Here is a 15,285-nt window from a genome sequence, read left to right as displayed (position 1 = left end):
TGTTGGAGATTGTAGTCCTTAGGAAAGAAATGCTTCACAGAAGAGGCTGTTCCACAGAAATGAGGTGGAAGGAATGAGAGATAACTGGGAATAACAGGTTTGATGAGTATGCAGTTTGTCTATTAAGGAATGTTAAGCAGTAGCTCAAGTTCCTGTAGATCTGGCAGAAATGGTAGGCATAATGGATGCTAGTTCTGCTGAACAATGCCCATGGAAATATTTATAGAAGAGACATAATGCAGAATCTATCTTCTATGGGAAAGTAGCTGAAGAGTAAGAGAAGTGCTCTCATGTTCAGGAAGGTCTTAGAAGACCTTCCTAAACATGAGAGCAGTATTCCAATGTTGGTCAGATTTGAGATTTATACAGAGTAAATTACTGTTCAGGAGAAAAATACTGTGTTCAGTGGAAAAGGATGCCAAGTATTTTGGAAGATGATAATGGTACAGAAGTGATATGTATGTGCTAGGAAAGGTTAGGAGTAAGAGTTCAGTCCAAGAAGAGAGATTTGGGCTTGACTGTGAGCTGAGCATTATTAAAAGTGGAGAAGATCTGAAGTCTTTTCTTTCTATGAGATAACAAGCAAAACTGCATCTTGGAAGCATTTTAGTTGACAAGGTTACTTACATTTCAATTAAGAATATTGTGGAGATCAGTGTTCAGGGGACTAATTACAGATGATCTTGAAATCTGAGATGTTTGTGCACTGCAAGGCTTTGTCATATGAGTTGAATGAGTGGCATGTGCTATCATCAGCAAAACTATGATAGGGTTTGCAGTCAATGAGAGCTGGTCGTTTATTTAAATCAGGAAGAGCGTGGGTGAAATGACAGAACTCTGAGGATCAGTGGCATTGACAGGAAAGTCAAGATATTTCATCATCCACCATTACGCATAAGGATCAATCTGAAAGAAAACTGGCAATCCATTTACACGTTACCAGACTCTATCAAAAACCATTTCTCAAAACCTTTCCAGGAATGGTCCAAAGATGCATGATGTAGGCCAAGAGATCTACTATGGATCTAAATGGGAAAAAATCCATATTGGTGGTCACTAATTAGATAGCAGTTCTCAAGGTGTGGAAGTGGACTTTTTGATAAGCTTCTCCATTACTTTAGACAAAAACTGATGTGAAAGCAATAGAACAATAGCTGGATGGTAAACATTTATTCCCTTTTTTTGGGGGGGAACTGACTGTATATGAGCTTTCTTTCATGCTGAAATATGAATGCCAGATGACTACAGTTTAGTGAATAGATGACAGCGACAGATGTTAGTTCAAGAGCATATCTCTTGAGCACAATGGGTGGAATTCATATTCCACCATTACACATAAGGATCAATCTTGAAAGAAAATTGGCAATCCATTTACAAGTTACCAGACCCTATCAAAAACCAAGTTATTCAAGATTCTTCTGATGTCTTTATAGCAGGAGATCACAGAGGTGAGATGCAATATTCCTGAAGGAAGGAGGTAATTTTCATGGTCATCTGTGGAGAAGTTGGAAGAGAAGAATGAAGCCAAGACATCAGCCTTGCCTTTAGGAGATGTTACGATGCTACTGTTAGGGTAAAAGAGAGGAGTTAGCACAGATGGACAGAATTTGTGCACGACAATTTTGGTGAGATACCAGATAGTCACATCTTGGATTATGTGAACAGGTCTGGTCACTTGTGTTTCTTGGAGAAGTGATGAAGAGAATCCAGAGGGAAGTGACCAAGATGGAGTGTGGTCTGTGAAATGCTCCCAACCAAGATAGATTGAGGATTTGTGGGTTGTAGAAGTTGGTTGATAAGAAAAAGAAAGAATATGACAGAAACATTTAAGTTACTAAAAGAGTTCATATGATTGATGAAGAAGAAATTTTTCAGCACTTGGCTTTGAGGTGGGGGGGGGGGGTAAAAGTCATTCGAAATGAGTAAGGGGGATTAAGTAAGGGCATAAAAACTACATTTTTTGCTTGTTATGTATGTATGAGTGGAATAGGTTGCCAGAGTCTGTTTTGAGTACTTTGCCAGTGAATGTATTCAAGGAAAGGTATAACAGGCACTGTGTGGATAGCCTCCCCAATGATGAATTTTTGGATGCTATGGAGATTCCTGGGCAATAATAATAACAGCAGAAGCAAAAGTAAACAGAAATGAATAAATTATTAAAAAACTTTTTTTTAATGATAAATTCTAAACTAAAAAAAATCCACACTGCTTAGACAGAGTATTGGATAATAAGGCAATAACATCCTTCAATGCTTTAGCTCCATGTTTTTAAACTAGGGTACTGACCGAAGCCCATTAATTTTTTTTTTTAAATAAAGATATGATACCAATGTGATGAGAAAAAAAAAGAGTGAGTAAAGGATATGTTGCTGCCTTATAGTGATGAAAAGGAGCAAAAACTAAAATAAATAAAACAATTACCTTGTAGGACTGGGAGGTCATTTTTCATTTTTTCCAAAAACCGAAATACCTTTATTTTAAGATCATGTAATATGATTGCGGAAGAGTTATAGTGGAATAAAACTTAGAGGTCTATTTTAGTTATATCAATGATATAGGGTGAACAAACTCAGCCATGTAATTTTCATAATGCAATACAGTGATAATTAAACTCTTCACATATTTGAATTTTAAAAAAAAATATTATTATTATTATTTATGCTTGGGAAAAGAAGTGTTAATCAAATCTTAAATGTAACTCTGATTAATTTTAATTTTAATGAAAATTGCTAAAATTCCTTGCCCTCTCCTTTAAAAATTAATGGACTGCAGTAGCAACAGTTTTTTCGTGAAAAAATGTCAGAATGTTGCAAGCTACCAAAAGAAACATCTTGTCCTATGTATACTTTAAACAATCTACATTTAGAATATAACAATTGCAGAACTGTATGCCATTTTTCCCAATGACTATTTCTACTAAGACCTGACAGTAACATACAAACACGTCATATTAATAACTGAGGGAGGAATTGTATAAAAATAAAATACCTTGTTTCTTTTTTTTATCCATCCCCCCCCCCCCTCCAGTTATAACATTTTGAATACTTACAGCTTTGTACTGGAAAAGGTGAGAAAATTCATTTCTTGTCTTATAGTTGTGGGCATTTCCTTTCCACTGATCAGGAATATAATGAACGTGTGCCAAGACTTTATTCATAAGTTTCTCTGGACAATATACTAGGTGCTAGAAGATAAGAAGGGTAGAAACTAAGGCAAATATACTACATTGTTTATGCTATTAAGAAAAAAAGTAAATTAATAGTTAGCAACATTAAAATAACTAAATATAAAATCTGTTCTCTTTCTAGAAATAGACTATTGTCATCCTTATATTATAGAGAACACAGCTTTTGTCAGTGACATTCTTGATATAAAGCAACGTAACTGCATTCTTGAAATCTTGTATAAGTAAGAGAGTTACAGAAGATATATTAAGAATTTTTCTGATGATCTTGGATTCAAAAACCCAGGCATCTATGAGATTCATTGCTCTTGTGGCATTTGCTATGTAGGTCAGACAGGAGGGTCGGGAGAGATCCGCATGTCGGAACACATAAAAGACATCAAAAAAAAGAAGAGAACATAAATCAGGCCTAGTATTCCGCACAACCACTACTGGTCATCAAGTACTTTGGCAACAAAAATGTCATATATTGATCATAACTGTTTTACAAGAAAATTTAAAGACGCTTCTTTAAATTTGCAAGGTGCAAATTCTTGGGATACCTACACAATGCAATAAAAAATCAAGACTTAATTTTGCATCAAATATGGTCTGCTTGTAGTATCAAGTATGGTCTACATCAAAAATTTAACTGCCACAGACCTAAGTATAATACGCGTGATACCACAGAATGTGATAGCAACAAATAGCAATACACCGTGTCGGGACAATTCATCGCGGGAAAATTGATTGCTGACAATTTATCACGAAGAAAATTCCTAGTGGATATACGCGAAAAAAAAGAAATATTTCCATATAAGAAATATTTTTAAAAAAATTAAATATTTTATATATTATTTAATATTTCGACTATATTTAACTTTCTGAAACTTTTTATTCCATACAAAGTTATTAACCTTTCTTACTACAGGCTCTGTAGATGGAATATTAATTGTTACAGAACTGGAATAGGATAGTTAGGGAGAAAGAGCACCATATTTAAGAATATTTAGGGATAATAGCTGTATCCAACTAACATTTATAGTTAACTATTTACATATTCCTATTAACTATTCTAAGTATTAATTGTCAGAATAGTTATTAGGGAGAATAAAATATTTAAGAATAGTTAAGAAAAGGCACAATATTTAAGAATATTTATATTCTTCTAACCGTTCACTATTTTTCTGTTCTGCGCCTTTAGATATCCATCCAGGTGTGATATATTTCTTTTATCTGAACTAATTCAGAAGGTGATGTGTTTCAGTTATTGAATACAAGCACATTTTGAAAATGACTTCACTTTTCCTACATTCGAAACACATGTTGTACACTTCTATCATTTACAGAGTTAGTTTATGATCATAGGTTAACTTTTCAGTAATTATATTAAAGAAAATTATGATAAAATTACATAAAATTTATCATCATTATGTAAATTAGCATAAGCTAAATTGCCATCTGCAATTGCAATACTAGTTTTTACCTTTTCCTCCAATAACAGTATTTTATAACACTAGGAAATTTTAAATTTTACATTTAGTGTTCTTTACTGAAAAAAAAAAAAAATTATATATATATATATATATATATATGTTTTTTAGGATTAATGACTGGGAAACTAAGATGAGAAATAAAAAGCAGATTTTAATGGCACAACTAGTTTCATCTTTAACAGCTTCTTCAGGTGCAAAAAAAATATTAGAAATAACCAACAAAAACTGGAAAGGAATTAACTCTAAACAGCGCAAAAAGTTAGCGTACACATTTTTCAACGTTAATGTGTTGATGTTTGTGTATTTAAAACATTCTCTGACTTCATTGTTGGGCATATGCATGTGTTCAAAATATGCATTCTATATATATATATATATATGCATGCTACCAAAGTGAAATAAGTAATTAATTACTTCTGTTGGGAAATGTTCAAAAATAAACTGTAATCAGAAATATCACGTCATTAACAACCGACTAGATAGTGTACCCTCTCCCACCAATGAGCTATGGATTCAGAACTCGCAACAGACTTGGATGTTTGTAATTGTTTTTAGATAAGAGATGAATTTCATCATCTGATGTGAGCCCACAGCACTGTTTACTGGAGGCCTGAAGTGGCTTGAGTGGTTTCCATGTTTGGTCATGGAATTTGAGCAGGATTTCCAAATCAGGTTAAAATGAATAAAAATTACGACATTGAAATTAGGAAACTCACCAATCAATAAATATATTACTTCATTGTACAAGAATAAAAATATTATGAAAATCTAATTAAAATCTAAACAAATAATACATAATTACAAACATACATAAAAAAAAACAATATTTTGTGAACTTTATCTTGAACTGCATTTACTTTTTATATATTGGTATCATTGCATATCATTTCAATTTTTTAGCAAATAACATTTTCAGCGAATATTTTTCCACAATGAATAGTTCCCGCAATGAATTTTCCCCGTGATGAACTGTCCATGAACTGCAATACACTAATGAATTTACCATTTATATTCTGGCTTATCAATTATATGTGACACTGTGAAGTTATTAAAAACATCTAATATGTGCAATTAATTGTAAACAAGCTTTTGTTATGTAAAACTTTTATGTACCAGTACTCCTGATGATGTAAGTCTTGTGACTTACGAAACTTGTCGGGTTTTAATTGTTTATTTATTTTTATTAAACTCTTTCATTACATAATAATGTGGTGCATGCTTAATCCCTAATTAGCCTACAGTTTCAACTCATTTAATTTCTCTGTTAGTATTAAAAATCGTGAATGACAGCAGAAGAAAGAAGAACATTTTTATTTTCAGCATATTCCTGAGGTATCTTTTTTTTACTAAAATATACAAAAATAAAATAATTTCTGGAATTAACTGCAGCACATTGATTATTTTTATGTTTTAATCAATAAGCAACAGGGTCCTCGCCAATGCATTTAACAAAGGGATGCTCCTAAACAAATTAAGCTATTACACTGACCAATAATAGTTATTAAAAGTATCAATAGGTTTCATCTTCTTTGTCTCAGTACAGTCAATTATGGTGATATTAACATAGTATCCTATGAAATAAATTAACATATCCAGAATAAAATATTAATTTATTTACAACTAGGTCTGTAATCACACTGGTGAACTGCAGACTCAACTATACAAACATTAGTCAAGAAAAAATGAAAAAGTTTGGAAACAAAAACCAAACCTTGGAGTCTCGGTGGCACAAGCTGAAAAAACACTGATTCAATTAGGGAAGAATGTAGTAAAGTTGTCTGCAAGGATAGAAAAACAAGAACACTATAGCAGACAAAAGAAGTTAAAATTTCCTACCAAGAAATAAGTCAGCAGATGCCTTAAAAGAATACAGAGAAATATGTAAGTAATGCATAAAAGTAGCTAAACAAAGTCATGGGAGAACATTTGTAACAATGTAGAAGATAAATATCAGGAAGCTGGTAAAATATTCTAGAAGCTATTTAAAAAAAAAAAAAGCTTAGAAATGGATGAAAGATGACTGTAAAAGAAATCAAAGATGAACAAGGTGACATGGAAACTGAAAATATTCTAGATGTCTGAAGTAATTACTCTGAAAGACTGTGGGAGCAATTTCGAGCTCTTGAAGAGAACAGTTTTATTCTATATTTTCTTGTCCTCTCAAATTTTTCAAGTTAGAGAAATAAAATTAAATCTGAGGTGAGACCTTTCTACAAGTTTGATACTAATAAATATTGTAATTAAGCAGTTTGAAACAGGCCACGAACAACAAATATTTCTTTCATATAAAAAATTATTAAAGAAATTACTAATTAAAAGAAATAAAAATTAGTAATATACATTTATTGATATGTTTACGTATATAATAAAACAAAACTTATCTTTGCCTATTTATTTATTCTAAATCAGATGTCACTAAAAATGAAAAATAAGATAATTTGGTATCTGTTTCAATATTGAAATACTGTAAGTTGGTATAAAAAATTATAAAAAAACGGAGGAAAACTCATTTATTTCTTTGTAGAATTTTCACCTATGTTCCAGGCATCTTAATTATAGAATTACAGAATAGTAATCAAACTAAGATGGTGCTTTTTATAATTTTCTGTTATTGTTTGATTGCCATTCTGTACTGAAGATGACTATGGAACATAGGTGAAAATTCTACATATAAATAAGTTTTAACATGAGTTTTCTTCAATTTTTATAGTTGTTATTATAATATTATAAGCAGGAAATTAAGACAAACTAATGAGAGTAACTTGGTGTTTGGTACCACAGTATCAGTGTTGATGATGATTGGTCTTAATAGTGCAAGGACAATTAAGATCATACTACACCATATAAAAGGTAATGGCAGACACAAGGTAAGACAAACACCCATGTCCACAGCAGGATTCGAACCTGTGACCTGTTGGTTGGAGAGTGGTAGACTAACCACTCAGCCAACCAAGCCAGCTTAGCATCAGTTGGGAGAGGTAAAGATAAGGAGGTGGCTGTTGTATCTATAGTTGGTGACAGTGAAGATGTTGTACTGACCTGAAAAGTAACTGAGAATATGGATGTTCTGTTCAGAAAAGGTTACATGCTGAATTACAAGCAGATGTAAAATTTTTATATTTAATTTTTATTAATTATTTAAGTTTTTAACGTATCTAGTCTACTGCGTCATTGTAATATTTTTCTTATTTATTTTATATCGTAGTTGCTTGAGCTAGTTCAAACTGTCTATAGACTTCAATTTCTAATTCAAGCATAAAACTCGCAATTAATCTTAATCCTTCAGTCCTTAACTTAATTTTACCCCTCCCCCTCTTTCAAGGCCCTAGGTATGCTCTTACACGTGCTTGAATTGTAAACTTAGGAAAAGCCTCTGGCTGGAGCCAAGTCCTTAATCTACTTTGCTGTATTTCATTTGTACTGATCCTTAAAAATAATTTTTTTTAATCGACTGCACCATTAAGGGTCGCGTAAAAGAACTGTTGTTCCCTCCCTTACATAAAAGAGAAATATTCAGCAAAGCACAAAAATAACTCTTAATTTAACTCTATCTCAAGCAACTCCTATTAATTAATCAGTCAGTCGTGGCTATTACTACTCTTAGGTCACACAGGTTAGGTATTTTTATGAGAAGTGCAATGGCTAAACAGGATCAGGCAAGCTATTAACAAAAACAACATGTTTATTTTTACTAAGACAAATTATATACAACATTCAAACAACACATCACATGTCTGGTTCTAAGACAACTGAAGACAATACTTGTCATGTGTCTAACTCTCCACAAAATCAATTAAGCGTTTCACTTAAGCTTTAACCACATCACCGTCAATATGGATAAAATACATCACTCCTCTACACTTCGTATCCATCAAATATTTCAATATAATATCAATGGTATTAAAATTTTAATATGCACTTTGCATCCATGGTAACCTGGACATACAGGGTGTTCGGGATAAATTTGACAGTTTCGTAAGGAAAAAGAAAATCTTCTTTGTATCTATTAAATTTAATGAATTGACAAAAAAACATTACAGGCAGAGTTAATTACAATACTATCAACAAGATTTACTCAAAATAACCACCATTAGCATCGATCACAGCTTCAATTCTGCTTCGGAACCTCGAACAAGCTGATGCTACAGTCTCCCTGGGAAGGGCCGCAAAAACTGTTTTAATTTTATCCATTAACTGGGCTTTTGTATTACTGGAAGTGCGATTGGTGTCTTTTTCAACTGCGCCCCATACAAAATAATCCATGGGGTTAAGGTCTGGGGAGTTTGGAGGCCAAACATTTGGACTGGTGAAGTTGTAGAAATTTTCAGACAACCATTTTTGACTTTTCCCAGAGGTGTGGCAAGGGGCCGAATCCTGCTGCCATACATACGGCCTACCATTGGCTACCCTTGTTATCCAGGGCTTGACTACAGTTAGCAACTCCACGAACAAAGCCCGAATTCCAATGCCAGGGTTCTTCAACACCTGTTCCTGCAGATTTGCGAGGAATTCTGCTGTACGAACGCAATCAGATCGTCTGCTAGGGATCTTTCTTCTTGCTACATCCTCGTAGTCACCATTGCAAGTCTCTAGTTCACGCCTGATTGTTTTTACTGTATTCAGGGGGCATTGGGCAGCAGTCGTAATATCCTTATTTTGATGGCGGGCACGAATCATCATGATACAAGTTATTCTCTTCCATGATTCAGGTGGGTTCCAGCTATCCATCCTTTCTGACATCTTGTATATGAATGAAGAAGGGTCCAAACTTTTAAATGAAGAGAAGTGTGTGTTAATACATGTAACTTACGGAAAAATATAATTAATTATAAATATGTCAAATTTATCCCGAACACCCTGTATATATACGTCTTGGCTGGTTGGGTGGTTAAGACAAAGAAATCATAATTACATATACTTTTCAGACACTTGGATGATGCTTAATACACTTAACTTTCTCTCACGTTGTAAACAATAAAAAAACTCAAACCACATTCACTCTTAGCATTACATAACATAAGCAAATCTTTAGATCTCTGTATTCTACTATTCACACTCAAACTAAAATATGACTTTTTGATTCGTTCTAACGCCTTCTATGCCACTAGATAACAAAACCAACATTTGTCATTTGAACTTCACAATCTAGGATATTACATGAACCATTCTACTTACAATCTTTCTAGTTCATTACACAGTCATAGATCCTCAGGCTTATGGGCATGTTCCACTTCTTCCCAGCTAATTTTCGATCGGGCACTAGGACCCGGTTGCAATAATTCAGCACACACAAGTAGATCATCGGGGAATCTCACGGTGGGATATCTTGAAAAGGTCATCTCTGCTATTAGCAAACTTCCAATCTTTGTCAGAACTGTTGCTCGCAGGAATGCAACTCTCCCTGTCCTCGGATAGGCCTGGCACAGGAACAAACTTCGAAATGAGAGCTCCCTAACCACTAAATTTCTGTCTTTTATATCATTCTCCCGACCTTGGCCTTTCTTCTCTAAAGTCCCATGGATTTACTGGAGGGTTTTCTCTGTTACCTACGCTATCGCTAGGTGGCAGGAAAACTCGTAATACGGTGACCTTCGCAACTGTTGCTAGCGTTCAGTCTCCTAGCCTAATCCTGTCTGAGCTCAATTTTAGTTACAAATCTAGTGGTTCTTATTCAAATATTTTAACATTTAGTTACAATGTTTATCTCAGTACAGTGAGTTATACATTCTTTTACTTATAAATATAATATGTAATTAAATTGCCCATGTAAAATCGACATAGAAAAAATATTTTTATTTTTTTTCTATATGAGATTTTACACAGAAAATTATGACAAACTAATGAGAATATTTGGTAGCATAGTATCAGTTGCTAGATGGAAAGCATTAAAAAATACTTAAAGGATGCAAAGTGGTGCAATATTAGAATATCTCCGTAGAGTTCAAAAAATAAAGAGAGATGAGGATGGAATAACGTGTGCATAGCAATGATGTCACATTGTGAAAATTAACAGTGCAGGCCATAAGAGTTATACTTTACATTCAAAAAATTAAGTCTGAATGATATACGTGTTGTTCAGACTTAATTTTGTACAACAAAAAAAAAAAAAAAAAAAAATACTAGGTCTGCAAGCTAAAGACAGTCCACAAAAATTCCATCATTATGTTGCAATAAAAGAAAGAATGAATGTTGAAGAATAATATTACCAAATGTAGATGGTATGAAGGTGGCAGATTCAGAAGAGATTGTTCAAACAATGAGTGTCCATTCTGATAAAAGCTATCAACCGGCTATATGCAACATGGATCTCAATGCTTCCTCACTGGATAAAGAAACTCAGGTATATGCATATGAGAAAGTACTAGAGCTGTTGCATAAACTGAATAAGAATTTGGCAATAGGGACTAATAGAATATTAGTACAAATGTTAAAACCATGTTCAGATAAACTGTTTGTGCCTTTGACCTAGCCATATAATTTGAGTCTCAAGCACAGGGAAGATTCTGAAGGAGCAGTAAAAAAAAAGGTATGATAATCCCATTCACAAGTGGTGCAAAGACTGACATGCATAACTATTGACCCAACTTATCAATGTTTCTGGAATGATGGTGATGAATTTGAAAAAGTTGTTAAGAGCTCACATATGGAAATAGGTTGACAGAGAATCTATACTTTGCAATAAACAGCATGGGTTTAGAAATGTTTAAAATAACTTGCTCACATTTTATAATAATTATATGGCACAGTCAGACGGGGGGGGGGGAGGTCCTAACTGCGGATACTGTGATATGGCATTTGACAAGATGTGGCATGAATGGTTACATAAGTTGGAAAATATGGGATTGGATTCTGATGTATTCATTTGGATAAGCAGAAGGCTAACAGATATTAGGGGGAGCATGAGTCTGCACAATTTACCAGTGATGTACCCCAAGGATTAGTACTTGGTCAGCTGTTATTCAATCTTTACGTTAATGGCAATGGAAAGGATTTGATGGGAGACGTAATGTTTGCTGTTTGATGCAAAGACAAGCAGAGTAATCAGGATGTGTGACATACAACACTTGCAAAATAATTTGAATAAGATGATTTGTGGGCTTGTGAAAATTATTGGTAAAGTTATGCACTTGGGTGTGGCGAGATATCCAGTGGCATATTACATTGATGGAGTTATGCTAGAAGAAACTGATCAGGCTAGGAATCTTAGAATTTTAGTAGACAGAAAGTTGTGAAGTTTGAAGGTAATGCAGCAAATATTACAAATACAATCAGAGGTAATTACATCTGCTGAAATCAAACACTGACATGTAAGGATAAGAAAGTCATTTTATCTCTTTTACAAGGCCTTGGTGCAAATTGACCTGGACTGCTGTGCCCAGATCTGGTCTTCTGGTTTTTGAGGTGATGCAGATACAGTGGAGTGGATGCAAAGGAGAGAGTGTTAAAGATGATATCGGGACTGTGTAGATCGTTGTTATGAGGTAAAACTAAGAATTTGTAAACTGCTGATGAGCTGTGATATGATAGACATGGTCAAACTTCTGAAAGAAATATAAAAAATACCAGTAGATGGAATTTTTCCTTTTATGAAGGGTGGAGAGAGGATGGTAGGTCATCCATGAAAAGCTAAAAATAAATGCAGTCAAGAAAGAGTGAGGGATAGATTTTTCTTTTGCAGAGCAAAGCAAGATTGAAATGGTCTGCAGATAGTGTCGATAAATTCGAGAAAGGATATGACTGGTAGTGTCGATAATATGTGGCCTCCCTCAATGAATCCCTGACTTACCAAATTTCTCTGACAATAACAACAACAATAATAATAATGTTCTGAAATCCAGCTCTAGAGTCAAAACATGAAATTTTTTTCAGGCGGTTTCAGGTCTTGAATAAAGGGAGGATTCACACACTGGGCAACAAAAATTCATCCCTCACCGAAAGTGATGTGTAAATTGATGCAGGTGAATTTTATGTTAGTTATTATTGTTAGTAATGCCCACTGTGTGTGTGTCACATACAAATATCTAGCAGGTAAGCAACACTTATTATTATTAGTCCTGTACATTCTCTAAATTTTTTTGAAACAATTCTATGAAATTAAGATCCATTTCCTGCTCTGGTGCTCTACATTACTCAAATAATCTATATTACTCATTTTTGTCCATTACAATTTTTATGGATATAAAATTGCAAAAAAAAACATTGGCATCTAAATAAATATATATATTCATTCATCCACTGATGTGAATTAAACCATAAAATTACAGATGAATAACTGATAATACCAAAGTTATCTATATATCTATTAATACTTTATATATATATATATCTGAGTGCAATGAGGGATGATTAGATAATCTAGAGACCTGCTGCTCTAGAGACCAAACATGACACTTTTTTAAGCCACTTCAAAGCTGCAATAAACAGGGATTCATACAATCTCATATAATGATAAAATTCATCTGCCACCTTAAAAAAAAAAAAAAAAAAAAAAAAAAAACCTAACAAACATCCATGGCCCAAGGTGTGATTTGAACTCACAGCCCTCTGAATGGAGGAAAGGTACAGTACTTACTTAGCCAATATATTACTAATAGGCTGTTAGCCTATATTACATTAGTATGATTATTTGTATTAGTACTATGGGTGAGCTAAGGATTAGAAAATCCAGAAATTGTGCTCTACAGAGACTAAGCTCTGTAAAGATTCCAAGTCAATTTGGTTGGTGAATGTCATTCCCTGCTTTGGAGGAACGTTATGGAATTATTTTAATTGAAATAAATACGAATTCTTTTAAATACTATAATTATCGATTCTCATATTTACTGGCAATTATATTTAGAATTAAAATCACATTACTCAAGCCATGTTCTCTAAAGAAGCAAATATTTAAATTTAAATACAATAAAACAGCTTTATTTTCTTCTCTTCACCCATCCTCACATGATGCTTGTGGCTGCATGAGAGAATGGAGTCCTCATGAAAATTCATAAAACAGCATATATGAAAATATCAAAATATATAAGTAAAATAAACTTTACCTCTTTAGGAAGAAATGCTCTACAGCAAGCTATTATGAGAGTAAGTACTGTCATTGTCGATAAAACATGCTCTACTGTTAACACATCTTCATCATACACAGTCAAAAATAAAAATACTGCAAGAACGGAGCCTGCAACAAAAGTCACACTCCTAAAAGAAAAATTGTTTTATAAGACAATGTAACCAACACGCTAACTTTATAATATTCTGCTTCTATCACATAAAATACAAAGCAACAACAATAACACTGACAATTCATTAAAAGCGGTGTTAATTATTTTCACATGTTAATCTGTTTTCATTTCAGGTCCTAACATATGCAAGCATCAGTTGTACATCACAACAGGTATCCGACGCTTGGCAATTACCCTTACTTTTCACAGCCCATACAGTATTTACAGGTAAGAATAGTTATTACCTCAGAGTAAAGTCTTGGCACCAGAATAAACCACTTAATGAAACAAAAGAAAGAATGAATGTGAAAGAATAACTAAGTACTGAATAAAGATGGTATGCTGGCAGATGCAAAGAAATTGATCAACTAATGAGGTACCCATTCTGCTAAATGCTATCAACCTGGTGTGTGTGCATGCGCAACACAAAGCTCAATACCACTACACCTGATGCGAGTCTCAGGCATTTTAAGAAGAGAAACGAGAACTGTTGCATGAACTGAATAAGTATTCAACAAAAGGGGATTGATGAAATATCAACACAGATGATAAAACAAATTTAGCTGAACTGGCTGTGTCTTTGACCTGGCTGTAAATTTGAGACTTAGCACAGGGAAGGTTCCACAGGAATGGAAAGAATGTAAGACATTACCACTGAAGAAGGATGCAAAGAATGATATGTAAATTTAACTAAAGTGGTGGTGGTGAAGATTTTGGAAAAGTTGGTGAGAGCTCACATAATGAAATGGATTGACAGACTTTACAATTAACAGCATAGGTTTACTAAGGGATAGTCATGTCTGAGTAACTTGCTCACATTTTATACTAATATTATGGTTGGGATAGACAAGGGGAATATATGGCCGTGATATATTTGGACTTTGATGAGGCTTTTGACAGGATATATCATGGTGAGCCACTGCATGAGTTTGTCAGATATGAGATTGGATTGTAAACTATTAGCATGGATAAAAGCATGTCTGACTTTGAATTGGGTAGTGTATAGTGCTGAGTGACAAAACTGGTAAGACATGATAAGGATTATATTAATTTAGATCAGAGTGATAGACAAACTGGAGGAAATTTCGTGGCAAGGAGAATGACCTCCATTGGTTCTTTAACATCGACTCCCTCAGTGATGGGGGGAAGAAGGTACGTGTTCAAAAAATAAAAGGGGAGTGAGGGTGACAGATGTTATTCTTATTTATTGGCCAAAGAAATTAAGGCTATGAGTCCAGTGTATTAAGCAGTTTCATATGAGGAAAGCTGAAAAGTTTCTGATAAATGCCTAGAACAAAAATGATATTAGCCTCCCTACCGACAAGGTGGATGAAATAGTGAGACCAAATTGCACTTCTTATCCATGTTATTCAATGGATGTTACAGAATCGTATCCAGATTTATCTGGACATCT

The 15,285-nt window shown here is 33.8% G+C and overlaps 1 protein-coding gene across 1 annotated transcript in view; it reads right to left on the bottom strand.

The window, feature by feature from the left end:
- Positions 1-15,285, bottom strand: part of Atg9 (autophagy-related protein 9) — a 335,809-nt gene that overhangs the window by 147,628 nt on the left and 172,896 nt on the right. Inside the window, exons 13-14 of the mRNA XM_090394931.1 lie at positions 13,698-13,848; positions 3,050-3,184 (exon numbers count right to left, since the gene is read on the bottom strand). Coding sequence (XP_090251057.1) covers positions 3,050-3,184; positions 13,698-13,848 — 286 coding nt within the window. The remainder of the gene's footprint in view (positions 1-3,049; positions 3,185-13,697; positions 13,849-15,285) is intronic.

The sequence above is a fragment of the Typopeltis vanoorti genome, chromosome 6, assembly GCF_054136105.1.
Source record: "Typopeltis vanoorti isolate ZY-2024b chromosome 6, IOZ_Tvanoo_1.0, whole genome shotgun sequence".
Classification (NCBI taxonomy): Eukaryota; Metazoa; Arthropoda; class Arachnida; order Uropygi; family Thelyphonidae; genus Typopeltis; species Typopeltis vanoorti.
Note: the sequence above shows the minus strand (reverse complement) of the source record. Positions and strands in the feature narration are given on the sequence as shown.